General features: G+C 48.5%; 9 protein-coding genes across 9 annotated transcripts; 2 read left to right on the top strand and 7 right to left on the bottom strand.

Moving 5' to 3' along the window:
• Positions 1 to 820: 820 nt before the first annotated feature.
• On the top strand, positions 821 to 2,956 carry N7511_002416 (uncharacterized protein; the record flags this gene model as incomplete). The annotated part of the gene is made up of 1 exon (XM_057124841.1): positions 821 to 2,956. The coding sequence occupies one exon, from the start codon at positions 821 to 823 to the stop codon at positions 2,954 to 2,956; it is 2,136 nt and encodes a 711-aa protein (XP_056987000.1).
• A 2,229-nt stretch (positions 2,957 to 5,185) lies between these two features.
• N7511_002415 (glycoside hydrolase family 13 protein) lies at positions 5,186 to 7,105 on the bottom strand (the record flags this gene model as incomplete). Its single annotated transcript, XM_057124840.1, has 3 exons — positions 5,186 to 6,385; positions 6,441 to 6,856; positions 6,913 to 7,105. 3 exons carry the CDS (start codon positions 7,103 to 7,105, stop codon positions 5,186 to 5,188), a joined length of 1,809 nt encoding a protein of 602 aa, XP_056986999.1.
• Positions 7,106 to 10,163: 3,058 nt separating this feature from the next.
• On the bottom strand, positions 10,164 to 10,979 carry N7511_002414 (sugar O-acetyltransferase; the record flags this gene model as incomplete). The annotated part of the gene is made up of 3 exons (XM_057124839.1): positions 10,164 to 10,241; positions 10,324 to 10,720; positions 10,801 to 10,979. The coding sequence occupies 3 exons, from the start codon at positions 10,977 to 10,979 to the stop codon at positions 10,164 to 10,166; spliced, it is 654 nt and encodes a 217-aa protein (XP_056986998.1).
• Positions 10,980 to 11,496: 517 nt separating this feature from the next.
• On the bottom strand, positions 11,497 to 12,293 carry N7511_002413 (sugar O-acetyltransferase; the record flags this gene model as incomplete). The annotated part of the gene is made up of 2 exons (XM_057124838.1): positions 11,497 to 12,070; positions 12,133 to 12,293. 2 exons carry the CDS (start codon positions 12,291 to 12,293, stop codon positions 11,497 to 11,499), a joined length of 735 nt encoding a protein of 244 aa, XP_056986997.1.
• Positions 12,294 to 13,049: 756 nt separating this feature from the next.
• Positions 13,050 to 15,015, bottom strand: N7511_002412 (proline--tRNA ligase; the record flags this gene model as incomplete). The annotated part of the gene is made up of 4 exons (XM_057124837.1): positions 13,050 to 14,115; positions 14,175 to 14,369; positions 14,422 to 14,591; positions 14,653 to 15,015. 4 exons carry the CDS (start codon positions 15,013 to 15,015, stop codon positions 13,050 to 13,052), a joined length of 1,794 nt encoding a protein of 597 aa, XP_056986996.1.
• A 224-nt stretch (positions 15,016 to 15,239) lies between these two features.
• N7511_002411 (chaperonin-containing T-complex alpha subunit TCP1) lies at positions 15,240 to 17,226 on the top strand (the record flags this gene model as incomplete). The annotated part of the gene is made up of 6 exons (XM_057124836.1): positions 15,240 to 15,282; positions 15,342 to 15,389; positions 15,449 to 15,534; positions 15,589 to 15,693; positions 15,748 to 16,782; positions 16,843 to 17,226. The coding sequence occupies 6 exons, from the start codon at positions 15,240 to 15,242 to the stop codon at positions 17,224 to 17,226; spliced, it is 1,701 nt and encodes a 566-aa protein (XP_056986995.1).
• Positions 17,227 to 17,397: 171 nt separating this feature from the next.
• N7511_002410 (uncharacterized protein) lies at positions 17,398 to 18,505 on the bottom strand (the record flags this gene model as incomplete). The annotated part of the gene is made up of 2 exons (XM_057124835.1): positions 17,398 to 18,406; positions 18,465 to 18,505. The coding sequence occupies 2 exons, from the start codon at positions 18,503 to 18,505 to the stop codon at positions 17,398 to 17,400; spliced, it is 1,050 nt and encodes a 349-aa protein (XP_056986994.1).
• Positions 18,506 to 19,007: 502 nt separating this feature from the next.
• Positions 19,008 to 21,241, bottom strand: N7511_002409 (WD40 repeat domain-containing protein; the record flags this gene model as incomplete). Its single annotated transcript, XM_057124834.1, has 3 exons — positions 19,008 to 20,401; positions 20,449 to 20,559; positions 20,611 to 21,241. 3 exons carry the CDS (start codon positions 21,239 to 21,241, stop codon positions 19,008 to 19,010), a joined length of 2,136 nt encoding a protein of 711 aa, XP_056986993.1.
• Positions 21,242 to 22,653: 1,412 nt separating this feature from the next.
• Positions 22,654 to 24,940, bottom strand: N7511_002408 (L-Aspartase-like protein; the record flags this gene model as incomplete). Its single annotated transcript, XM_057124833.1, has 2 exons — positions 22,654 to 24,392; positions 24,427 to 24,940. The coding sequence occupies 2 exons, from the start codon at positions 24,938 to 24,940 to the stop codon at positions 22,654 to 22,656; spliced, it is 2,253 nt and encodes a 750-aa protein (XP_056986992.1).
• Between the last annotated feature and the right edge of the window lie 628 nt (positions 24,941 to 25,568).

The raw sequence follows: 25,568 nt of genomic DNA, 5'->3' as shown, positions 1-25,568 counted from the left end.
TTGGGCTCAGATGTAGTGGGGTGAATGTGGCTGCTGCCAGGAAATTGACCACTGCTGCCTCCAATGAAATGAAATTGGCGATGTTGGCGTTTTCGCCTGTCAACAAAAGTCCTAGGTGGATCTCTTACCTCGGATGAGGGCCGGCTTTGTTAAGCTCCTAGCCTATGAGGCAGCCTGAAAGTGCAGCTCTGAAGAGAAAGGTCTGCTAGCCGCATGCTTGACTCCATTTGAATGCAGGTGTTGACCTTTTACGCAGGAGACTGGCGATCATCGCCGTGAAGACGATCATAACGAAGATTCGAGGGGGTACAGTACTCGGGCCTCGAGTGATGTCCCCCGAGGCAAGGCAAACTGTGAACAAAGAGAGACACGCGATGGGGGTATTCTTAAACTTTTAGCGTGCGAATCGTCGCGCCTCATCGGCCACAGGCTCCGCTCTACTGTGATCATGGTGACCGGGTCACTTTCCCCTGATCCAGACAAGGAAAGGTGATAGATCTGCACGCCATCTACTGTACCAGGAAGTGACTCGCTTGGCTCTTGTCGACTTTTCTGTCCCTCTTTCTCCATCTCCTTTCCACCATGAACAGTATACTTGAACCGTCTGACGGGTTTCCATTCTTTAAGTGATGCCATGACATCCAATCGTTCCATTCTTTACGACGACCGGGTCTCGTTACTCCACTGATTGTCACCTTGGCACCTTTCCTTCCTTTCTTTCCCCGAGCACTACCGCCGTGGACTTCTATATTGAGCACTACAGCGTGTCACTCTCCAATTGCACGCAGGTTTTGCGATTGAATGCTTTCAACCCTTCAAAATGGTTGCATTAAAGAAACTTTTCTTAGCAGAAAAGTATCCATCTCGACCCGTGACCAGCCTTGGATTCGAAGGCAGCGCAATGAGAGATCCTTACTTTCATATGACGGTTGACTCGCCTGCGCGAAGCCATTTTGGAGACTTTCCTTCAAGCGCTTCACAGTCACTAGATGTGGCTCACCACTTCGACCAGATCGAGAAACAATTCGAAGATCTGCATGATTCTCTTCAGCGGCCCACCTCCGTTGAATCAGAATTGCCGCCTTTGGGTGACACTAATTTGACAGCCGTCAAACCCCAGAATGGACGTCATATTGATCTGATGGATGCTTTAAATTATTCGGAACGCCCTCAGACAATCAAATCGGAGCCATTGTCCCCACTAGCTGGCCCATACAATGAAGATGTTGCTGAACGGAATATGACGAGGTTTCTTCGGATTCAATACAGAAATGGAGTCGCAAGTTCACGGATTCTTGCTGCACTATACCAAGAGGATGTAGCAGACCGAAATATTGCGAAATATAATAAGGACACTCGCACCTCGTCGAATTTGAGCTCCCAGTCATCTCCAGCTGCGCCTGGAAGAGTGCGTATCCCAGACGGCGTACGACGCAAGTTCAGGAAGCGTAACCCTGGCAAGCCATCATGGGCATCAGCAGAGAACCTACGAACAAGAAAGCACTCTCGGGATGATGGCTCAGGCACTACATCTCAAGAAAAATCCAACCAACACCTTCGACACCAAAGATCAGCACCTAGTCTCTCAGCAGACGAAGGCTTCGTGCCACAGGAGAATGCTCCACCCAGCCCTGTTCAGCGCTTGGGTGTCCCTCCTGCCTATAAGCTTGGCAAGAGATGGAGCAATACACCGCTCCCAGACAGCCCGACAATTCCGGTCCCTATGGGCGAAAGTGACGGTGCTGCCGAGGCTCCTTCGGTGCCTCGATCGCCTGCTGTAATCAGTCGCCGCTCATCTGCGACGTCAGGATCATGTTCTCCAACACTCTCCCCACCAGTGCCAGGCTCCAAGAAAAACGTTCGAGATCTTTCAATCAACACAAAATTAGCTTCGAAAGGACGACCAAAGATTGGACACCGTGCCATTCAACCGCCAACCCCATCAACCGGCAGTATGAAGCGAGCTCCCAGCATTGCAGAAGTTATGAACAGCCCACTGCCCGTTCCAACACCTGCCAGTCCCCCCAAAGAATCACCGCGCTTGAAAGCCTCGGAATTGATGGACTTGTTTAGCAAAGCTTTCACCTCGATTCCAGGTAACCACCCAACTTACGAAACTTTACAAGATGCCATTGTACGCGAGATCAACTCTCACGAAGCATTCCGTCGTGTCCCTGTGCCGGTTCCCGGACCTCCATTCACACCTACCCCAGGAAATGACAGATTCGCTGGTCCCAACCACGAACCAGGACTCCTTAGCCGAAATGCCTCGGCCAAGGGCCGCCTGGCAAGCAAGGGTTCATTCACTAAACATAAGCGCAACTCCGAGTCCCGCCGTAGCATCTCATCTAGTGTCGGCTACGACAAGATTCGACGAAAGGTGGCTGGCTCTCCGGCCCGTCGTCACACCGACGCCCCTCCTCCAACCCCGGGCTTCCTCGCTGATGCCAAAACTCAAGAATCCATTGCCCCACGTCTCGCCGCCGGCGAAACGATTACCTATATGGATGTTCTGCGTGCAAGCAGCGAGGGCCCTACGTCATCCCACGGCTTCAAGGTTCCCGCTGCCTCTCGCAAGCGTGGTCGTTCAGAGTCCGCTGGAAATCTTGCCACCTTGGCTCGCACTGTTCCAGATGCACCTAGCACCCCGGGCACGATCTACTGCATGCAAGCACATTCCACTCCATCGACCAGTGAATCGCAGGAAGAAAGCGATGACGATGATATCATCCAGCTCCCCAGCGTGAACATGTCCCCTCCTCGCGTGCAGATCGAAGGTGTAGATGAACCAAATGTACGATATGTGATTGACGGTGCCTCTAATGATGACCCGAAGCTCATGCACTGGCCACCGCGTTCTGGGCGATTCAACCGCAATTCCTATGGGAATAGCCTCTCGCCATCGTCCCCTGTACGAATGCAGATCCGAGGCTCTCGCTCTGTTGAGGCTTACTAGGTGGACCTGATGCCTCACACTGTTTAGCGGGAATGTCTGCTTTTCTCCGCATGATAATGATGTTTTCATGACTCGCGCTGTCTCTGTCTATCTCTCTCTTCGCAAAAGCCTTTCAGCCTTTCCATCTCCGACACCCTGGGTTTCACAAGAAACAATCTGCTTTTCCCACATTCAAACTCGTCACTTTTTCCTATCAATCCAACTCTCGGTCGAATACTTGCGGCCTATAATACCCTCTCTCGACAGCTACTCAAGCCTGTCTTTCTATTTTTGTTTATATTCCTTTGCTCTACTACAGACCTTGCCTGTCATCCCTTGTGGAGATATTCTAATTTTCTTTCTTATTCTAATACTGTTTGCATAATTCGGTCGGAGTTATGCCATACCAAAATTTTGGGGCTTTTTGCCAACATGTGCTATATGTCAAGTTTTTCAGCCACCTCTCTCCTTCAGGGATTCACTGAAACTACTATACTTAAACCAATACAAAAGTCGAGTACAATAAAGTATCATACAAAGGGCCAAATTTGCCGTATTGCCATGACTGGTTCAGCCACGTGATGTCTACGTACCCCGCGGGCATCTCATTGGCATAACCCTACCTTCAACTCACCCGACTTCTCACTATGAAAATGCAGGACGGTAAATTGGCAACTTCACACCCAAAGCGAACTCGAGCCGGGTGCTTGACTTGCCGACACCGCAAAAAGAAATGCGATGAAATCCGTCCATCCTGTGCAGGTTGTCGACGTAACAATCTCGTTTGCCAATGGGAATCCAGAGCTTCCTTGTCAAACCCCAGAACTCGGCGCAGAAATTCTCGCTTATCCGAGAGAATATTACCTGAACAAGCCCTGGGAATGATGAATGTATTCTCCGCCCTCAAACCGAATATTGTTTCTCGCTTGCTCAGTCACTTCCTGGACGCCAGCCCAAGATGGCTTTCAACTAGAACGGGGTCTCGAAGAACTGATTATATCGAATGGCTGTCTCCTGCCATATCAGAAAGCGATCTTGTCTTGAAATGTGTTCTTACCGTAGCAGCTGCAGACCTACTCAAGTATCGTCGGGGTGACTTGGAACTGCAGCATGCTGCTGTGGAATACTATGGACAGGCAGTGGCTGGTCTGCAAAGTGGGATTCAGAGTGAGATTGCGGTTGCGTCTTCGTCTGACTCTGCTCTTCATGGTTTGATTCTCAATCATACCTATTTGCTCTTCATTGTGCTGATGTATACCTGTAGATCATATTCCGCTTGCGGTCCTTTTGCTATGCGTACATGAAGTATTTAATACTACTCCCAGATCTTATTTTAGACAAGATGGCTAATTCTTCCAGACTCAAAACTTCACTGATAGTCAGAGGATACTTCCACATCTCAATGCTGCGGTCATTCTTTTACAAAACCGCATCTGCCGCAGAAGCATAAACACAGCTCTTCGAAGCTTCTTGTTCGAGATGTTCTGTTATTTCTTCTCTTTGGCCACATTCTCACTCGGCCCCAGGTTATCTATTCGCGAAGCTTATAGCATCTTTAATTCCCCTTCGGTCATCGGGTATATCCAGAACGGCCATATAATGGGAACATCTCAACACTTGTTCTTGACAATCTTCCGCTTCTCCACTCTGACGCATCTTATTTTCTCTAATGAACCAGGCCTGGTTTCTTCAGCCAAGGCCGAGCTCCGACTCATGGATCAAGCATTGGCCTCGTGCCAGAAGAATCCCAACGTCGAGCAAACCATGAACCATGCACATCTCGAAGATGCGATCACATCTGAATTGTACCGCTTGGCATGTCGTATCCACATTGGAAAGCTTCTCGCTTTGTCCATGCCCAATGAAGACAGCACAGTTCAATCCCTGGTGAAGGGCTTCGTTCATCAGTTGAAATGCCTCCCTCCAAACTCACCTTCACACAATATCTTGTGCTGGCCACTAGTCGTGGCGGGCCTTTCTGCTACTTCCAATGATCATCAGCTAATTATAGCTGCAAAATTGATTCATATTCATGAAGAATGGCAATCCGATATCTTTTCAAAGAGTGCAGCATTTCTACGAGAAGAATGGAAAAAGGACAGAAATTCGCAGCGTTCAGCCAGGGTCGTGGGAATGTCATTTTATAACTATGATTGTCCTGTTATTTTGGCATGAGGACCGGGTGATCATTATTGTATGAATAAGTTCACGAAAAATTACCAGAGCTCAAATTTGTTTCCACACTTCAGTTTAAGTACAACATCCCACGAGACCTTCAAACGGCCGAAGCTCGATAGCCGACTGATTTGGGTCAGGCAAAGTAGCCTGATGCGAGGAGGAGACCCATTTCATGACCTTTATACCCGAAGGAACTGTCCACTCAATTTGGGACGTCGTCCAGTTCATGGCGATGAGCCACCTCTCATTATTCTCGAAATCAGTCCTCAAGTATGCAAACACTTCTTCGTTATCATAGTCCACATTCTCAAAATCACCGTAAACAAAAACATTCTTATGTAGCTTTCGGTGACGTAACGCTTCTTGCCAATACAGCAACACTGATAATTTATCTGTCCCTTGGCAAGTAGATGCCATCTGAGCCTCCACATTGATAGTCTTGTAGTCGTCGTTCACTTTCATCCACGGGGTCACCTCGGGGACCGTGAAACCAGCGTGCGGAGCAGCACTCCATTGCATAGGCGTACGAGCATGGTCTCTAGCTTTCTTTTGCAGAAGCTCTCTTGCCTGTTCAAGATGTTCAGACCCAGTAGGGTGGAGTTTTTTCATCTTCGCCCAAAAATTAAGAGATTCGATATCCTTGAGCTGGGTCTCCGGATCTGACCCCAGTCTGAAATTGCGCAAACCAATCTCCTGCCCTTGATAAATGTAGATAGTCCCTCCCAATGTAGTCTCCAGAAGTGCCAGAAGCTTGGCACCATATTCCCTGAACTCGTCCGTATCGTTTGTATAACGCGACACTGATCGAGCTTGATCGTGACATTCGAAGAAGACCGCATTCCAGCCATCCCACTCCTTCATACGGTTCTGCCATCCAGAGAGAATCCCCTTCAGCTCAGTCAGTTTCCATTCCCGTAGACTCCATTTAGATTCGCCTTTGGTTTTGATATCCTCGATCTCCATATGGTCAAAGTTGAATGCCATGTTTAATTCTCCAGCTGTTGAACCCACCGTTTTTATAATTTCTTTCATATCGGTAATGTATGGGGTTTCTCCAACTGTCAAGGTATCATATTTGGAAAGAACATTGTCGTAGATTCCATGCATGAATTCGTGAAAGCGAGGCCCATTTGTGTAGAACCTTTCACCTGGCTGGTATTTCGAGGCTGGATCAATGATCGGGGCATCTGGGAAAGATTGGTCTTTGGAAATGAGGTTAATGACATCCATGCGAAATCCAGAAACTCCACGGCGGAGCCAAAATTCCATGACCTCGTTTCAGCATACGTTAGCGATATGGATTTTGATATTGAATACGGAGACTCACATCATAAACCGCAGCAACGACCTCGGGATTTTCCCAATTAAGATCAACCTGCTCAGCTGTATGCAGCGTCAAGTAGAATTCCTGCGTTTCTTCATGCCAAGTCCATGCACTAAGTGCATCACCCAATATTTGTGCCCAATTATTAGGAGGCAACGGACTCCCAGCCTCGTCAAAGCCTTTGGCAGGCCTCCAGATATACCAACCACGCTTTGGCGAGTTTTTGGAACTAGCAGATTCAGTAAACCAAGTATGTTGATCAGATGTATGCGTGACAACAAGGTCCATAATGAGTTTCATGTCATGTTTCTTGAGCGTTTCGATCAACCTGTCCACATCTGATAATGTGCCGTACCGCGGATCGATACTTTTATAATCGGCAATGTCGTAGCCCATGTCTACCTGCGGTGACTTGTAGACTTCATGTCCAAACCGTTAGTTTCAGTCACTTGGGGTGATCTCATGTGGCACTCACTGGGACTAGACCATACAACATCAACACCCAGGTTCTTTAAATAAGGAACTTTTTCACACATTCCTTCTAGATCCCCCCATCCGTCGGCCCCAGTCACAGATTTACCACTTTTGAAGCTCGCAGGATAAACTTGATAGACCACCGCCTCCTTCCACCACTTGTGGATGGTGTAATTTGATCTCAGGCGCGCCATTGGGATGGATTTTGAGATGCGTACGATGCGAGAAGTACTTCCAGGCAGGCGATACAGTGAACTGGTCAACTTCGATATAACAACTTTGATATAAGGTTATTTCAAAGCGCAATGAAATTTGGAAAATAAGCAGAAGAAATTGGTACTCGAAGGCTGGCACCTGTTCGGTGGATCAATCAATGCTGGAGTTAAATAAGCAATATCATGTGATTACTTATTGAGACAGCATCGCGTGCCCTAACTGTATTCCGAACTCAGAAACATAAGCCCATAAACTTTGTGAAACTTGGCTGCAAATTGCAACGACGATGTTCTCAGGCCAAGGAATACCCCGCATAGTCCGGGGACATGAATCCGACAAATCGCCTGCACCAGTGCATAGTGTCGGTGGTGTCTGTTTTCCAGCCAGTATATGGAGTCTTTATTCATGATGCCCACTATGATACGAGTGGGCTGCACTATTCTCCTTTTGAGATTTAACAGCCGCGCTCCTGTAGGGCTATGTTTTGCCGAAATATCGCCGGGATAAACTGTCTGTTAGTGGCATTCTCAGAGCGTATAGAAAGCTTCCTTAAATTAGAACCATTTGCTGTGATCAGTTCCTTAGATGATGTATCACGTTTTTTCGGGCGCTAAAGCCAGGTTACCATATCACTTTATATGGCCAAACAATTTTCAGTGCACGACATCAGTTGGACCGGATGATAATTTACTTTTTCCACGAAAGCGTGACCTCTAGCTGCATATTTTGATGTGAGTGACGTCTGATCAGAACTACTCAGCTGGTATCTCGGATTTCCAGATTGAGCAAGTAGTCCGAGTTTGGATATGATAGCCAAGCAGGTCAGTGGCATTGTGCATATTCGGTAGGAAATCAGTCAAATTTATTCCTTGCTAGATAGTACGAGTACCAACACAACACCCAAACCTCTTCTTTTCACCGTTTATTCCATGACCACCAAAAAAAAGCTTCGGTTGATTTGATTTCCCAGAGCTTGCCCGAACATGGAACGAGACTAAAACAAAACTATGACTACCCACAGCCCCACCGTGCAGGCGCTGTTGCCGCGTAAAAGGAGTGTACAACTACATGGCTTCAATCCATAGTGACTGACTGGCTATAAATATACCGTCCTTGAAGCACATCTCTGGTAAGAAATCATTGTGATATCAAACATTCGTGAATGTGTGTATGACAAAATATCCATCCGAAACGAAAGTGAAGATCTAACTTGACTAAGTAGATCCTACTCTGAAAAAAATAAAGCGTTCTGCAAAACCCTCGAAGACAACAATGGTATCCAGTCGCTGTGTTGCTCCTACAGCTCCGACTTTCTCTAGTGAAAGCTCCAACTCATCACAGGAGCAACGCTTTTGGGCCCACTTTGTCAACAGCACATGCCGCGTAATGACTCTGCCTTTTGAAGGGAGTACAGATCCCATTATGAGTCGGATCATTTCACGGGGCATGGGTGACACAATGATCGCGAATTCTATCCTGTGTCTGGGAGCATCTCATTTGATCAATTCCTCTATACCGAGTTCATCGGAAGTACAAAGCTTTGCCATACACAAAGGCATTCTGTGGCGAAGAGCCCGAGAAGAGTTGACATCGCGTGTAGACTCTCTACGGCCTGATTTAGTAATGACTTCGGAGGTTAGGATAGAGTACGAAGCGTTACTCACGGCTTACGTTTTACTTTATCTTTACGAGATGTCGGAAGGCACTTGTGATAGATCATGGCAGAAGATCTTAAATGAAGCAAGATCATTCGTCCATGATATTGTGAATAACCAAGATGTCGAAGACCTCAGCATTGACAAGTCGCTGATGCAGTTCTTTTTGTACCATGACGTTCTTGCAAGAGTATTGGACATCGACGAAAATCATGGGAAAAGGCAATCCCCTGATCCTATCTCTTTAGAAGCATTATACGCCGGTTTCTTTGACCAGGAGCCTACGATAGGGATGCATTATGGACTGGTTGAAAAAATGTGGCATATTCATAAACTTGAATCTGAAATCGCAGTTGATACAGTACCGAAGGATGAATTGATAGTACGAGCCGTCCACATTTGGCAAAAGGTTAACGAATGGACTGCCCCTGGATCAGCCTCTGATCTATGTCATCTGTACGAAGCCTACATTGCTGCCATATCCATCTGGACATTTTCCATCATACATCCTATCGATCCTGCATCAAGAAAGGTAGAGGCCATGGTTTTGAGAGGCATTCTCAGCTTGTCGGCTGTGGATGACTCTATCTTAAGGACCGCATCACTCTTTCCATTCTACGTTATCGGAATGCGCTGTTTTCGTGGATCTGACAGAGAGGATTTCATGAAAGAGCTTGATCGTCTAGATAGTGCCCGGCAGATGGGACATATTCGAAAATTTCGGATGATCATTCAACAGAGATGGGAAGAATACGATGGAAATGGCAGTGAGCCAAAAATATGGAATTGCATGACGCAAGAGACTGGGCTGAGCTTGCCTCTCTCTTGAGGCCTTTTGTATTACAGAAAAAGTTCGAATGTATGTATTTCTTACCATCTTCCTTTAAAATTACTATTGTAGTGGGGAAATCACGAGATTTGTATGATTATTGCCTCAGGCAGTGATGTCCTCAAGGAAGGGACATAGGAAAACTACGACTGTAGAGAATGATAGACAGCTACAACAATGCCACTCATTTCCTGATTCAAGATTTATGATCATTATGCTCCTTGATATAGCATCTGATTATCCCTGATAGGCATCATCTGTCTAGAGCTCACAGACCTGACTTGTTGTTGGGATTTCTTGCCACCATTTGTCGACCCGTCTGTTTTGACCAGACTGCCATCGAGCATCTCCCATTTCACTATGTGAAATTGAGATATTTGCCGAAAAAGGTGCTATCTAATTTCATACTGTTTTGTGTGCGCAAATATACGAAGTGCCCACATATGTCTCCAGTATATCTATTAGGCTAAGCGCTTTACTCATCTGAATCTAAGTGAAAGATCGACTGTAGGAGTGGTTTCCAACCTCACATCTCTTTCCAGGGTTACTCTATTACTTGCCACTGCGCTCAATCCGACGAAGAATTCTGGCAGGGTTGCCTGCAGCAACATGACAAGCTGGAACATCCTGCTTGGTGCGATTCATACCATTAGCCTTGAAACACTGAACAAAAGCCGCTATTATCAAAGCGTGCGGATAGATCAATTATTACCTTTGTGACCACACTGCCTGCGCCGATAGTACATCCGTCACCAATTGTCACTCCAGGCAAAAGAATGACATTCCCTGCAATCCAGCAATCTTCTCCGATTGTGATCGGACGGCCTAGCTCCGGTCCTTCAGTACCGTTGCGAAGATCGGGATCCAAAGGGTGTGTACCGCTAAAGAAACATACATTAGGACCAACGAGAGTGCGTGCTCCGATGGATACTGTGCATGTGTCGAGAAAAGTGCAATTGAAGTTTATAAAGACACCACTCCCAACCTTGATGTTGGTTCCGTAATCTATATTGATAGGCCGTTCAATCCAGGGATATTCGTGAAGAATTCTGTCCTCGTCTTCATCCGTCGCTCCGGGAGGTGGTAGAGGCCGAGGGTCTTGGGTTATACTTAGGACCGTTATTATTAGCAAGTCAACTCAAGTATCATTTACTGTGTCACAAACGAGGCGACGACTTTCATGACTTACTTTTTCCAGTATGCTGCTAGTTCTCGCCGAGAAAGTTCTCCCTCCCGATTTAGTTGGCCGACTATACGCCCGCATCTTTTGCGCGCCGCGATCAACTCTGGGGAGAATGCGTAATAGAGTTCACCTCGCTCCATGCGAGCTCTATTATCATTCTCATCGATGTTAGCCAGTACCGTCATGTTGGTTTCTTTCGAAGTCAGCGATGTGTGCCAGAACGCCAAAGTTGTTCTAATTGAATTGGGGGAATGAATTCTAACGACGGGTAGGGTAGTTTTGCTCGGCACTACCTCGGCGGAACAAACGCTTTGACATCAACTTTCAAGAGCTTAGAACTTCCTGGGACATGAAAATAAGAAATGACGCTGGTCGTCGAGTATAGATTCAAGGCTGGGGCTCAAATATGAATGTGATTGGTGGATTAGGGCTAGTTTAGCCTGATTCGGTTTTTAACAACCGCGGTGGAGCCTTGGCGCTCTCGACTGAACCAAACAGATGGCAAATATTTATAAAGAGGGTAGTGCTGAATCTAGAATGTGGTACCCAGTACTGTATGCTCTGTCATCTTGGTACAGAAGTAATATGCGTATAGGTATTTCGGTTACGAAGAGACTGGGTATTCCCTGAGCTTTGAGCCTCAGAGCGATATTGTAGAAAACCTGAATTGCATATACTGGAACTCTGAATGCTAGTATGGAGTCAGACGCCGTCATTTCCAATTACTCTATTCTCATTGTCCGGATCCATGGAAGACTCGATACGTCGGATAATTTTTGCAGGATTTCCTGCCACAAAGTGGAATGGGGGCACATCCTGAATAGCACATGCGTGAATAAACATCCAGCTCGACGGATTCGTGAAACTAGCACTCACCTTAGTAACAACCGAGCAAGCGCCCACTGTACTGCCTTTGCCAATTCGAACCCCACCCAGGATCGAAGCACCAGCTGCAATCCAAACATCATCCTCAATATGAATTTCCTTTCCTGCCTCCGGCCCTTTGAGTCCACGGCGCTTTGCGGGGTCCAAAGGATGAATAGCACCATATAAACTGACATTAGGCCCGAAAAGAACATTCTCGCCTACTGTAATAAGGCATGTATCAAGAACAAGAAGATTGAAATTCAAGAAACTTCCCTTTCCCACTTTGAAATTCAGCCCGTGATCAATGGAGATTGGACCGTCGACAAATGGGTCTGTCTCTTCGAAAAGGCTCTCATCTGCTTTTGCGTCTGCGATCTCTGCTGGAAGTGGCCGGGTGTCGCCAATAATGCTAGATGATCAGTTAGTAGTATCCCTATCATTCGACTAGCGCTGTTACTCTAAGCTACTTACCTCCTCCAAAGCCTGATCTTCTCACGACGCGAAGCGAATCCTGCTGCATTAAAACGCTCACATGCTTCCTTACAACGAGTTCTGTTTTCTTGCAAAATCTCATCGCCGGCATGATACCACTTGCCGCGAAGCATTTTATTCCACTCTGGCGATGATGTCATATTGTATCTCTCAAGATGTTGACTTGAAGTATGATATCTGTGGGAATGAGTGTGATACAACACGTATTTGTGCTTCATCAAAGTAGAAATCCAATGGCAAAGTTGGAATGGATGTGGGAGAGTACTTGGAAGATATCTTCCGTCTAGATTTCTTTTTGCCATACACACAGGGATATCCTCGGGGTAACTTGACATACTGTGAAATACTGTGAAATAACAAAACGCATGTCAAGGTAACGCCTGTGTCCATTCCAATCCCCAAGCCACATCCCGGGTTCCGCTTGACCCAGTGTCACTTACAACGGAATCCAGGCCTGGTTTGCCGGGCCATTCAAGTCAGATATAGTGGTTCGCAAGAAAAGAATGGGAGTATGCTCATCTTCAGAACGTGGAATATCTTGCTTCGCGTCTTCAAGCGCAGATGTGTCGATATGTCGAACGTGTATAGCCTCCACTGACCCGGCCGAGTTCTGCTCTACGGGCTTACAGACACATCTACATAGGTGGCATTAAATGAACAGTGCTTTAAAAGAATCGTTCTTCTCATATTCTCATTTCAACTACATGGCGCAACGCCTCCATAAGCCCCCAAGCTGTATAAAACAAACAGAAAGGTATCAATTGGACATTCCACATCACCGGGACCTTATGCAACCAGCTTTTGTCTTTCGCTTTGACTCCTCACCTACACTAGAAACTCGACATGATTTGGAGACAGGTAAATGCAGACGATGGCAAGATGGTATATCAGACAGTTTAGTAAGAACGGCCGAACATACACCACTTCTCGGCGAAGCGAGTGCAGTGGGGGTTCAGGCAGCGAGTGACACCGGCCTCGATGCCCTCGGGCTGCTCGAAGGGAATACACAGCGACTTAGCACCCATGCTGGGGGCCTTGGCATCCTCGGCCTCGCCAGAGTCTTCCTCAGCCTTGCGGGCAGACATGTCCTTAATCTGGTCCTCACACTCCTCAACCAGACAGAAGGGAATAACACAGAGGTTCTTCTCGTTGAGAGCGGGGGTGAAGTCGTCCCAGTTGGTGATCTGCTTGCGGTGGGTCTTGTACTCGTTGTCGGCCCGGTTGTAGAGATCCTTCTGAATGGTCTCGAGCAGCTCGGGGACAGCCGTTGCCAACTCGGGAATAGGGATGGATGTCTTGCCATCCTTACCCATGTCACGACGGGCAGCGGTGACGAAGTGGCCGGCGGATTCGCCGGGGCCAAACTCAAGGCGCAAGGGCACTCCGCGCATCTCCCACTGGTTGAACTTCCAGCCGGGGGAGTAGCTGCGCAGATCGCTCTCAGCACGAACACCGGCGGCAACAAGGACAGTAACGAGGCCATCGACCTCAGCCATGATCTTCTCGCGCTCCTCTTCAGAGTGCTTAGCTGTGATACCGACTGGAACAATGATAACCTGAGTCTCTGCCACGCGGGGAGGGAGAACCAGACCCTTGTCGTCACCGTGAACCATGACCATGACACCAAGGGTACGGGTGGACAGACCCCAAGAGTTCTGCCAGACGAACAGAGGGTCCTTCTTCTCACCTTCCTTGGCAGAAGGATCCTCAACGGTGATACCAAACATCTTACTGAAGTTCTGGCCCAGACCGTGGGATGTACCACCTTGAATACCACGTCCAGTGGCAGGGATGTAACCTTCGACAGTGGTGGTGTAGAGACCACCGGCGAACTTCTCCTTCTCGGTCTTCTGACCCTTGACAACGGGAATAGCAAGGAGCTCCTCGTAAATCTTGGCGTACCATTCGAGAATAATCAAAACTTCTTCGCGGGCAGCAGCTTCTGTGAAGTGAGCGGTGTGACTAGAGGAATATGAATTAGCATGTTTTCTATACAACGGGGGCCAATGCAGGTGCAATACCCTTCTTGCCACAGGAACTCTCTTGTACGGAGGAAAGGCTGAGGATTCTTGAATTCCCAGCGGACAACAGAGTTCCACTGGTTGAGACGCAGGGGAAGATCACGGTGGCTGCGAATCCACTTTGCGTAGTATGGGTACATAACAGTCTCGGAGGTAGGGCGGATGGCGATCTTCTTCTCAAGAGGGGTGGAGCCACTGATGTGATGTGTTAGTGTATATAACATCCGGGAATCAGGTAATATCTTACGCGTGGGTAACCCAGGCGACTTCAGCTGCGAATCCCTCAATGTGGTCCTTCTCACGTTGCAGGACATCCTCCGACACGAACAGAGGGAATGAGCAGTTCTTGACACCAATGCTCTTGATCTTCTTGTTGAACCAGTTCTGAATCTCCTCCCAGATGAAGTAGGAAGTGGGCTAACGAAAGTAAATAGATAAGCGCAATTCCCTCCATATCTTGTTCGATTTCACGGCTTACCTTGAGAATGTAGCATCCAGAGACATCGTAGAAATCGAGCATCTGACTCTTGACGACAGTCTGCTGGTACCACTCGGGGAAGTCGGTGTCCTTCTTCGCATCAATTCCGATCAGAGGAGGACCCTCGGCCTTCTTCTTGGGAGCCTTTTTGGCCTCGGTCTTGGGAGCCTTTTCCTTCTTATTGCCACCAGCCTTCTTTTCGGCCTTTTCGGCAGCGAGCTTTGCGAGCTTTGCGGCCTTCTTGGCAGCATTCTTTGACTCACCCGCCTGGTTATCAGCGGGGTTGGCGGTGCGATCAGGCAAGGCCTGGGGGGCAGCAGCGCCCTCGGCGGCGGGGGTATCGGTGGGGTTCTGGCTAGCCATGGTGAGAAGGTTGAAACGAGTGTCTGACTAGACAAGGGAGGAGGCCGTAACCAGGAGTAAATTGGGGAGAAGCGAAGTCGGGTGTGACTCCCCTCAAAGTGGGATGCGATATCGAAAATTGGCCCACCGCCTTGGCAGAACTTTTAGTGCCCACAGCACCCCCCCCGAAGCCAGAACAGCTCTGCCATCGCACTCGAATAGCTCACTTTATTTCGTCTGTTATCATGGCAGGCATCTTTGAGGCACCGCGGAATGCGGACACACTCTGTGAGATCTATACGATTGACTGTTGTCGTTTTCAATGAGCTGACCAATCTCGCACACAGTCTTGGGTGGGCAGAAAATCACCGGTGCTGATGTCCGTGAGCAGACTGGTATGTCGAATTATTGATTAAATATGTGTTCTTCGGGGATGGTAGCTAACTCCTTGAAGTTCTCGCGACTCAGGCCATTGCAAATGTCATCAAGAGCTCTTTCGGTCCCTCCGGTTTGGACAAGATGATGGTGGACGACATAGGGGTATGGGAATACATCAATCTCGCAAAGCTTCGTTGCAGCTTCTAACATTTGCAGGATGTGACCGTGACAAATGACGGTGCTACTATTCTGTCCTTGCTGGATATTGAGCACCCTGCGGGCAAGATCCTCGTTGATCTCGCCCAGCAACAGGATAAGGAGGTATGGGTCTCTGCATTCACCTGTCAAACACCTGCTGATTATCTCTCTCAATAGGTCGGAGATGGCACAACCTCTGTCGTTCTTATTGCCGCCGAGCTTTTGCGGAGAGGAAACGAGCTAATTAAGAACAAAATCCACCCCACGACCATCATCACAGGATACCGTCTTGCCCTGCGCGAAGCCGTCAAGTATATGAACGAGAATGTTTCGACAAAGGTGGATAATATCGGAAAGGATAGCTTGGTCAACATTGCAAAGACTTCCATGTCCAGTAAGATCATCGGTTCCGACTCTGACTTCTTCGCGAACATGTGTGTGGATGCGATGCTCCAGGTGAAGTCCGTCAACCAGAGAGGCGAGGTCAAATACCCCGTTAAGGCTGTGAACCTACTCAAGGCCCACGGAAAGAGTGGCACCGAGTCCGTCCTTGTGAACGGCTATGCTTTGAACTGCACCGTTGCTTCTCAGGCCATGACGACCCATGTGACCGACGCCAAGATCGCTTGTCTGGATATGAACCTGCAGAAGGAGCGCATGAAGCTTGGTGTTCAGATTACAGTGGAGGACCCCGACCAGTTGGAGAAGATCCGTGAGCGCGAGTCTGGTATTGTTCTCGAGCGTGTCGAGATGATCCTGAAGTCCGGTGCCAATGTCGTCCTCACAACAAAGGGCATTGATGATATGGTTCTCAAGCTCTTCGTCGAGCGTGGAGCCATGGCCGTTCGCCGTTGCAAGAAGGAAGACTTGCGCCGCATCGCCAAGGCCACCGGTGCCACCCTGGTCAGCACCCTGTCTGACCTCAACGGAGACGAGAAGTTCGACGCATCAAACCTTGGAACCGCCGATGAGGTTGTTCAAGAACGTATTTCGGACGACGAGTGTATTCTCGTCAGGGGCACTAAGGTCCACAACTCTGCTTCCATCATTCTCCGTGGTGCCAACGAATACAGTTTGGACGAGATGGAGCGCTCTGTTCACGACTCTCTCTGCGCTATTAAGCGGACTCTGGAGAGCGGAAGCATCGTTCCCGGTGGTGGTGCCGTGGAAACAGCCCTTCACATCTACCTCGAGGAATTCGCAGTCACAGTGGTAAGTTCAAGTGCTCGCGACTTTAAATATTCTATCTCAATTCTAATGTCTTCATTACAGGGCTCTCGCGAGCAACTGGCCATCGGCGAGTTCGCACAGTCTCTTCTCGTCATTCCTAAGACTTTGGCTGTCAACGCAGCCAAGGACTCATCCGAGCTCGTCGCTCAGCTCCGTGTTCGCCACGCCCTGTCACAGCGTGTGCAAGACGGTGATGCCAACGAGGAGGAGAAGGCCATTGCTAAGAAGAAGACTTACCGCAACTACGGTCTGGATCTGACCAAGGGCCGGGTTCACGACACCCTCAAGGCTGGTGTTTTGGAGCCCAGCATGAGCAAGGTCAAGCAGCTCAAGAGTGCTGTCGAGGCTTGCATAGCCATCATGCGCATTGACACCATCATCAAGCTGGACCCCGAGCAACCAGCTGATGACGGTCACGGTCACTAAGGCCGGTCTGGTGTTGACTACTTCAATTATCAAAAAAGGCAGTAATATGATGTGAAATAGACGATCAGCAGTAGAAATATCATTTTCCACTGCTACTGCATATGAACATATATCTCAACAAGTAAATACATGAAACTGTAACCCTATAACTCCATCCTCGTTCAAAATAGATCACTGCCGTCTCTCGGCCATCAAACGACGATACTCCTCGACAATATTCCTCCGCTCTCCAGCCAGCTCCTCTCGCCGTCTCAAACTACCAACAGCGGTAGGCACGTTGGCAACATCAACCTTAGCACCACCACGCACCTTGAAGATCTCCCGAGGTTTGGTCAACGTCGGCGGCGCAGGCGCCGTCTCAAACGGATTTCTCTTCCGCTCCTGATCACGTTTCTTCAGCTTCGCCCAGGGATCAGGATCATCATCACCACTATCAGGAGCACCGTCCTCCCCATCAGCATTCTTCCCCTTCTTCTTACTCTTCCGCGCCGCAGCAGCAAGGGCACGCTTCTTTGCAGCCTTTCCTCCAGCCTCAATCTCCCACTCCTTCCACTGCTGCAATTCATCCTCCATCTCAGCCTCGCGCTCTTCCCGCTCCGCCTGCTCTTTCTCGCGGATCTTCTTATCGTCCTCACGCCACCCAGATTGCAGACGGAGCAGATGCTTCTCATGCTTCGTCAGCTTGTGCTGCTCATTGGTCTTAGCCTCGCCGGACTTGGTTGTCTTGGTCATTTGTGACAAGGGCATTTCGCGGTCAACGCGGGCCGAAAACTCGGCTAGCCTTTCGCCCGGCATAATCTTGGGCATGTCGGTCTTCTCCGCGGCCGGTTTGGCTTCTGCGGCCTTTGCGTTTCGAGCGGGCTTTTTCTTGGACTCGGTTGTGGTCTCTGCGCCGGTGCGCTTGCGCTTCTTATTCTCGCCGGTTTCCAGTCCTGAGGGGGCTCGTCGGCCTGTTTGCTGGAATTGCATTAGGCGGCGGAATGCGGCTGGGGTGTCATCTTCGGAGACGGTCTTGCGGCGGCTGCTGGGTGCTTTGTTTGCGCTTGAGTTTTGGTCTTGGCCTTGGTTTTTCTTGTTGTTGTCTTGTTTGATTGGCTTGCCATTCTTGCCTATTTTTGGCTTGTTCGCGTCGCGGACTGGGAGTGCCTTGGCGATCTCCGAGGGTGGCAGGTTGAAGAGACTGGAAAAAGGACTCGTTAGACTTCGGATCGGGAATGATTGGAATCATATTTACTCACGACTTGTCAGCCTCTCCGCGTCTTTTGTGTTTGTGAGGCATTGTGGGAGTTCTTGGGGTGTAAAGTTCTGATTTGAAGTTCGCAACTTTTTTTCTTCGAAGTTGAAGATGAGCCGCGCTTATCTCTTATCGCCCACTAGTACTGAATGGCTTCCACTTGAGCGCTTCGTCGACGATTTACATATTTGAAATGGCTAGGTTGCATCTTTAGGTGCTGGTGTGGTTTTTCTGCATATTGGACTCTTGGGTTGTTTTCAGGCTTCAAGCACGCGATAGGCTGTTTGTCTGTGAAAACACAGTATCTCATAAGAGTAGACGAATATCTCGATCTCGATCTCGATATAACGTTATAGGAAATTGATTGATTCAATAGTCAACTAACAGTAGAATTAAAGTTCCGAAAGGATGCAGACCAGAATAAAAACGGGTATGCCGCGCTAGAAAAGAAATGCCCTCCCAAGCGCCACGGAAATGCCCAATAATGAAAAATGAAAAAGTCCAACGCCATGAAGAATGCTGAGTAAAAGTCACAAAAGAAGCAGGATCATTCGTCTTCGTCGTCGTAAGAGTCTTTTATATCAGCCCAGCCGCACTGCCAGCGCTTGCCCTCGGATTCACCACCATTGCGAAGCTCACGAGCTTCAGGTCCTTCACGCCAACAGCGAGCGGTGTAGTCATCACTCACAGTAATAAGTTCACCGGATTGTGTCCATGATATCCCAGTGACTTCTTTTTGGTGGCCTTCAGCGAGAGGTGTACCAGATTGGTGAATCGGAATGGTGTCTTCCAGGCGTCCAGACAAGCCAATTCCAGAGTTTGTGCGGCGGAGACCAGAACGGGTGGTAAAGAGGGATGTGCGGGTCGGTGGACTTTCAGGGGGTGTTTGCACAGGGGGATTGAAGTATCGTTCATCGGTAGGGAATAGAATTGGACAGAAGTCGCTGCTTCCAGTGGCTAGCATCTCCGGGCGATCGGCAGTCGCTTTGCGGACGGCCAACTTAACGTAAAAGGTAGAGACCTGGAGACGAGGATGACGGAATCCGTAGAGAGGGCCGAGGCCATCCTTGTCAGAACCTCCAGTCCGACGTGGGCGATTGTTATTGACTGATAGTTCAGGAGCGTTTCCGAGGATCAGGTGCGAGGTTGAGTATGTGTATACTGTGTTGTCTCGGCAAAGAGTGTACAGCCGTGCACCGTCTCCGCCAAATGCCATGGAAGTAAGACCGAATCGTCGATACTTTACGTGGCTTTCTGGCTCTTGTGTTGTAGAAAGTGGAATCACAGGTCGACCGCGGCGGTTATTATGTGCGGTTCGCAAGTCCCATAATCTGACACTTGCGCTTGCCTCAGATGCTGTCACAAAAAGATTTTCACGCCCAGGAGCCAGGAAAGCGAGCGAGGTAACTGTGATGTCGGTCCGGCCAAAGGGAGGTACTTCATTCTTGTCCATTGCAGGTTTCTGGGAAGTTGTATAGGCATGGGCCCCTCCGATAGTGTTGAGAACGTGTGGATATAGCATTTTCGGAGGTGCAGTGGTCGAGGGGTTCTCAGCTTCAGATAGGGAGCATTGGACTTGCAATGCAGGCCTTTCAAACCCTTTGCAACGAAGATCCCAGATGTTGACATTTCCGTCTCGACTGCATGTAGCAAGAACTTTGTTATTGGAAGCTGGCTGGAATTGGATGCGCTTGACGGAGGAAGAGTGGTTCGATAGACAATGGATGGGTCGTTGTGTTGTCATATCGATAATAAGAGACGTTTGATCGCCGGATGCTGTGGCCAGTAGCATATCATCAGACGAGAATTCGAGATCCATGATCGAGTTCATGTGTGGACGGAATCCGAGGTATGCATCAGTGAAGCCCGCGTCTTCGTCAATTGAGGAGTCTAATAGTCGAATACCACCCTCCTCATCGCCGACTGCAACGAGCGAGTTTGCTGCTTTGGGTGAGATTTTGTTTGCAGTCAGGGGCAAGAAGACTTACTATTACATGAAGCATTGCAAAAAGGTAAGGCGACTCCTTCTGATGCATAGCTAGAGCATGTGTGACGGTCCTGGCTTTGAGAATAGAAATCGGAAGTAAGATCTTGCCATCCTACATAGAAGTGTTAGAAGCGAGTAGACAAGCTATGTGGTGAATACCAACCAGCGCCAGAGTTGGATCGTAGAGTCGTCCTGTTTGCTGTAGAGCCCATCACAGTTCGCATGAAAAATGCGCCAGAAGTTTGCAATGCCTTCGACCGACGCACAGGAGCCACTGGTTTGGATTGTTTTGGCGGACTCGGCGGAGTCGCTTCTCTATGGCGGAGGTCGATATCTCGAATTGTCATCTCATGTTCCACTTCGCCTGTCGGAGACCGGACACGAACCCGCTTCAGCGGCGAGGATTGTAGAGGTGAAATGGCAGAAGAGAAGGAGTTCTTGCGCTTCCTACTTGGTGTGCGAACGAAGTCTTCGGGCAAGCCATCATGGGGACTTCTGGTGCTGCCTGCTTTGGACGTTCTCGAGAATGCTGGGCCTAGGCGGTTGACAGCGGGCGAAGTCAGAGCCCGTAAAGCCTGGCGACTGGTCGATGGGGTAGTGGTGTTATCAGCTGTAGGCAGGAGAGATCTCGGGGTAAAAAATCGGCGGAATGATCGAGGTGTGACCGTCGGTGGCTTTCTGGCTCTGCGGCGGCCACCAGCATCGGAGGAAATGGACGGAGGGGATGAAGGCGGCTCTGGGGGAGGCAGGACAGGCTCTGAATAGGGCACCTCCGGTAAATCGAAGAGGCCCATTGTGTGACAAAAGGAAGAGCAAAGGGAACAAAACGAAAGACTATGATTGCATGGGGCTAAGGGGATGAATCGGGGAAGATTGGATTGGATCTTTTCGTGTCGCGACGTGACGCGAAATCGTGTCCAGGCGTTTTCACCCCTCCAATCCAGACCCCTTCAGCTTTTTATCCCACTTGAAATGGTGTTTATGGCTGATTTAATTTCAGAGTAATCTTGTATTGGTTTTTTAGTTTCCTTCTAGACACTTTTTTTTAGTCTTCGAAAAATATCATAGCGGGGTGGGGGCGACTTGGAGCTGGTTTTGGCTGTCAACAATCGGAATTCCAGCCACTCAATCGACTATGCTCCCTGGTATTTGCATATTTTAGGTATCTTCACAATCAAGAGTGCTCTGGATGTATCGGAGACCCGTAGTACCGTAAAAAAGGCTCGAGGAAAAACAGAACCAGGCTTCAGCGCAGTAATTGGGCATTGTTTATATTTGAAGTATATAGCTACCCATACAGGGAAATTCTCAACGCATGGGTTATTGAAAAAGATATGTTAGGAGGAACTTTCAACGAATGCAAGTGTTCAGGAGAACGATATCAGAATTATTTCCCGCACAACAGGGGTCATAGGTCTGCTCACAGGGTTCAAGAAGTTACGGCCCCTGTTGTCGATTTTATGGCACTGCCAACGTAAAAGATCGTCTTCATCCTTGACAAAAAACGAACAATGAAGAATGCTATTGGTTAGATAGTAGAATTGGATCTCAGCGTTTATCCTGTCTCTGTTCCGAATACCTGGCTACATGAATTTGCAGTGCCATGAAGGCTTCCATCAAGCCAAGTTATCACCAGGTATCAGAAAATGCTTGCCTTAGATTGCTCCTTTGTTTCTATCTTGTTTCTTGACTACTTATTCTCTTGTTTTTCCTTGGAAGAATTCAAAATCTAGTTTCACTTCTCTCTTCTAGCCTACATCAATCAGAACAAGAGTCTACAACGAACAGTTGGTAATAACAGAGCCACCAAAGTTCTCATTATTTCCAAAATAGAATGGACTCAAGGACGGATAGTGTACTAAGAAATGGTTTGACGACTGAGATAAAAAGAGGAAGAGACAAAAAAGGAAGTCTAAGTACAACGGCACCCGCAGCACATGGCTCTACCCCAGAGGGGTACGCCTTCAACTCGTGCTATTATTAATTCTTTCTGTGATTGTGTTTGTAAAAGTGATAGACTAATTTTTGCCTCAGCTGAAAGAAGCGCTTGCTTACCCATTACGATACTCACCAGGTTCCGAAAAATGAATAAAATTGATTAACCTAATCTTGTAGTCTGATATGATTGATTAATTGAACCAAGATACAGTAGGGATTTCAAATGCACAACTGAAGGTCAAGGCAATTCCAGCATACTCGTTCCATTCTATACCCCAACTGCCCCTTTTGCAGTCACATCATCATATCCATTTTGTTCGCTCTGTGCCAAAAACCCCATCACGGGAGCCATCAAAGCCTCCGATCGCAAGGCTTCGTAAATTCTCGTTATGTACGTGCCAATGGTCTGGGTATCTTCATTTGCAGAAGGCGGCGCATCTATTCCAGAGCCGATTGATTTCCCAGTCGGGTAGGCAGTAGGATGGTCTACCAGGCCTCGATTCAGGGGAATATTCAGTGTGTGACGTACATATTGGTACATGATACGTGCTGCTAGCCCCAAGTACTTCGATGTTGGAGACTGAGGGCTGTTCAAGAGCATTTGGCTACCCCGGAAAGCCTCAGCCATAGCACTTGACAAATCCGTCACCCAGGCATGAATAGTCGTCATTTGCGGAGAGAAACCAGTTGTCGCCCCAGGATTGGAAGCGAAAAAGGTCACCACAACAGACTGAGCTGCCTCAGCGACCATGGCGAAGCGGTGCTGGGAGTCCTTTGTAGTTGCTGCCGATGACTTCAGAGTGCTGGTAATATGTGTCCAGAGGAGCGAGTTTAGATTATCACAGGCAGAGGGAGTGGTCAAAAAGGGACCGTATACACGGTTGGTGATGATCTCCACGCTGGGTTGAAGGGCGTTGAAGAATTCCAGCTGCAGCACTCTGAGATCTAGCCCCTGACAGAGAACATAGATGTATGATGCAGCCAGCATAGAAAACACGTCGATTGCTGTCTGCGTATATCGTGCGGAGATGAGAGCTAAAGAGTTGATGGCCTGGTTGGACATCTCTGCTGACTGCACATTTGGCCCAACCGAATGAGCGAGGAATCCCAGCTCAGACGTATAGGCTGCCATTCCGATATCAACTCCCTTGAGACAATAGGAAAGACTGGGTTCATCGAAGCACAGATTCGGTGGGAGGCCGTTGTTCAGATCAGGGTGGATCATTTCCGTGCATTGGGCGAAGAGCATCTTGCTCATGATTTGGAGCGCTGACCGGGCCTTTTCCATGGCGACAGTGACAGACATGGCCTGAAAATTACCCCCGTGGAGAATTTGCTCACGTTCAGTGTCGATCAAAGGGTTGTCAGTGGTCGAATTAAGCTCGACGGTCACTTGCTTATGAGCCAGGTTGAGATCTTCCAGCAGTGGGCCCATCCACTGAGATGATGTACGTAGTGCGTAACGATCCTGACGGAGCTGAGGAGATGCACCCGTTCCCATATCTTGTGAAGAATGCACAACCTGGGTGAGTCTGGAGCCGTGCAGGAATCGGTTGATATTGGCGGCGCATTCGAGCTGACCGACATGAGGACGAACCTGGGCAATGAAGGGATCAAAGCTCTCGGGGCTCCCAGACATGACCTCTACCGCCATCGCTGTGAGAACTTGTGAAAGAACTGCCAGGTGATGCGTTTCATGGAGCGCCATGGCCCCTACAGCTGCAGACACTGCCGTCCCATTGATCAACCCTAAGCCCTCTTTTGGGCCAAAGGATATAGGTTCCATACCAATCTGGGCCAGTAGCTTATCAGCAGGAACTAGTCCTCGGTGCTGATGCTCCTTGCAAGGAGTGCCCATATTGTTCGTCCGGAACAGGAGCTTTGGGTTACCTTCCAAGACACCAGCAATATAAGACAGGGGACTCAAATCACCCGAGGCAGAAATACTGCCTCGTAGAGGAACAAGGGGAGTACACTGTCTATTGAGGAGCTCTGCAATGGCTTCAACTATACTAAACCTGACACCAGAATTACCCCGTACCAGGGTATTGCACCTGACCAACATCGATGCTCGCACCCATGAGTCGGGCATCTCCGTGGCCGCTATTCGGTTTCCTGCTCCCGGATATTGATTCTCTCCAGTAGACATGATGCCATACTGCTGCATCTGCATCAATGAAATTTGAAGATTCTTGGTATCGCTTGTTTGTGTGTTGGCACTTCCTCCAAACCCGGTGTTTATACCTAGACTGGGCGAATGCAATCAGAATGGGAAACTTGACAGAAACCATTAAGCTGAGAGTGAACCTGCCATAAAGAATTTCGCCTCTGTCAACGCATTTCTTCAAGAACCTCACGCTCTTGTCCACGCCTTCGCGCAATTCAGGCGAGTCATCGATAAAAGTCTTGGTGCCATATCGTGCTACGGCGACCACATCGGCTAGCGTTAGCTGCTTCCCTCTCACCACCACAGCCTTCTCTTTGACTGGACTGGATAGTTGTTGTAGTCTCCTCCAATTTTCAAGTACTATTTGACAATGACTTTCTGCAGACATGATGAACAATGGTCAAGGATGGAGCGCGGTCGTCAGAATTTGATGGTGACAAGGTGTACTTGTGGGTCTCTCCACGTTAAAAGGAACAATTATGATGGGAAAGACTAATATTCAAGAATTCAATAACATACCTTGCTGTGATAAGTAAGGGCATTTCACTAGGGCATGATCAGGGTCACGCGTGACCGATCGGGACGGGCTGGGCCGTACCAGATTGTCCAATAGGAGCTCCTGAAAAGACCCACTGTCGAGGCTTCAAAGGATAAACATGCATACTGTTCACCACCCTCGATCCAAATGAGGTAGGCATTTTAGGTATTTTCTATACTTTCCAGGCTCTAGACAAAAGCTCAATATTCGTGTATATTCACGCAGTCAATCTTAAATCGTACGAAAGGGATAAGATTCTTCAGCGGGTGGAACTTTGGAAATAAGTTTCCATTTGCTAACATGAAAAGTGTTGTAACTCAGAGCTACGATTTGAGATTGTTATGCTAATACATTACTGAGCCAAGTTGATTGTAAACAAAGATTCTCTTCTGTTAGACACCTAGGTGTTAACACTGACGTTGCGGCTTGGTTCCTCAGCTGCACCAGCCCTATATCACAAAAGTACCCGGATGTCCGG

The sequence above is a fragment of the Penicillium nucicola genome (assembly GCF_028828085.1).
Source record: "Penicillium nucicola strain IBT 29836 chromosome Unknown utg000002l, whole genome shotgun sequence".
NCBI lineage: Eukaryota > Fungi > Ascomycota > Eurotiomycetes > Eurotiales > Aspergillaceae > Penicillium > Penicillium nucicola.
This window is presented reverse-complemented; position numbering and strand designations above follow the sequence as displayed.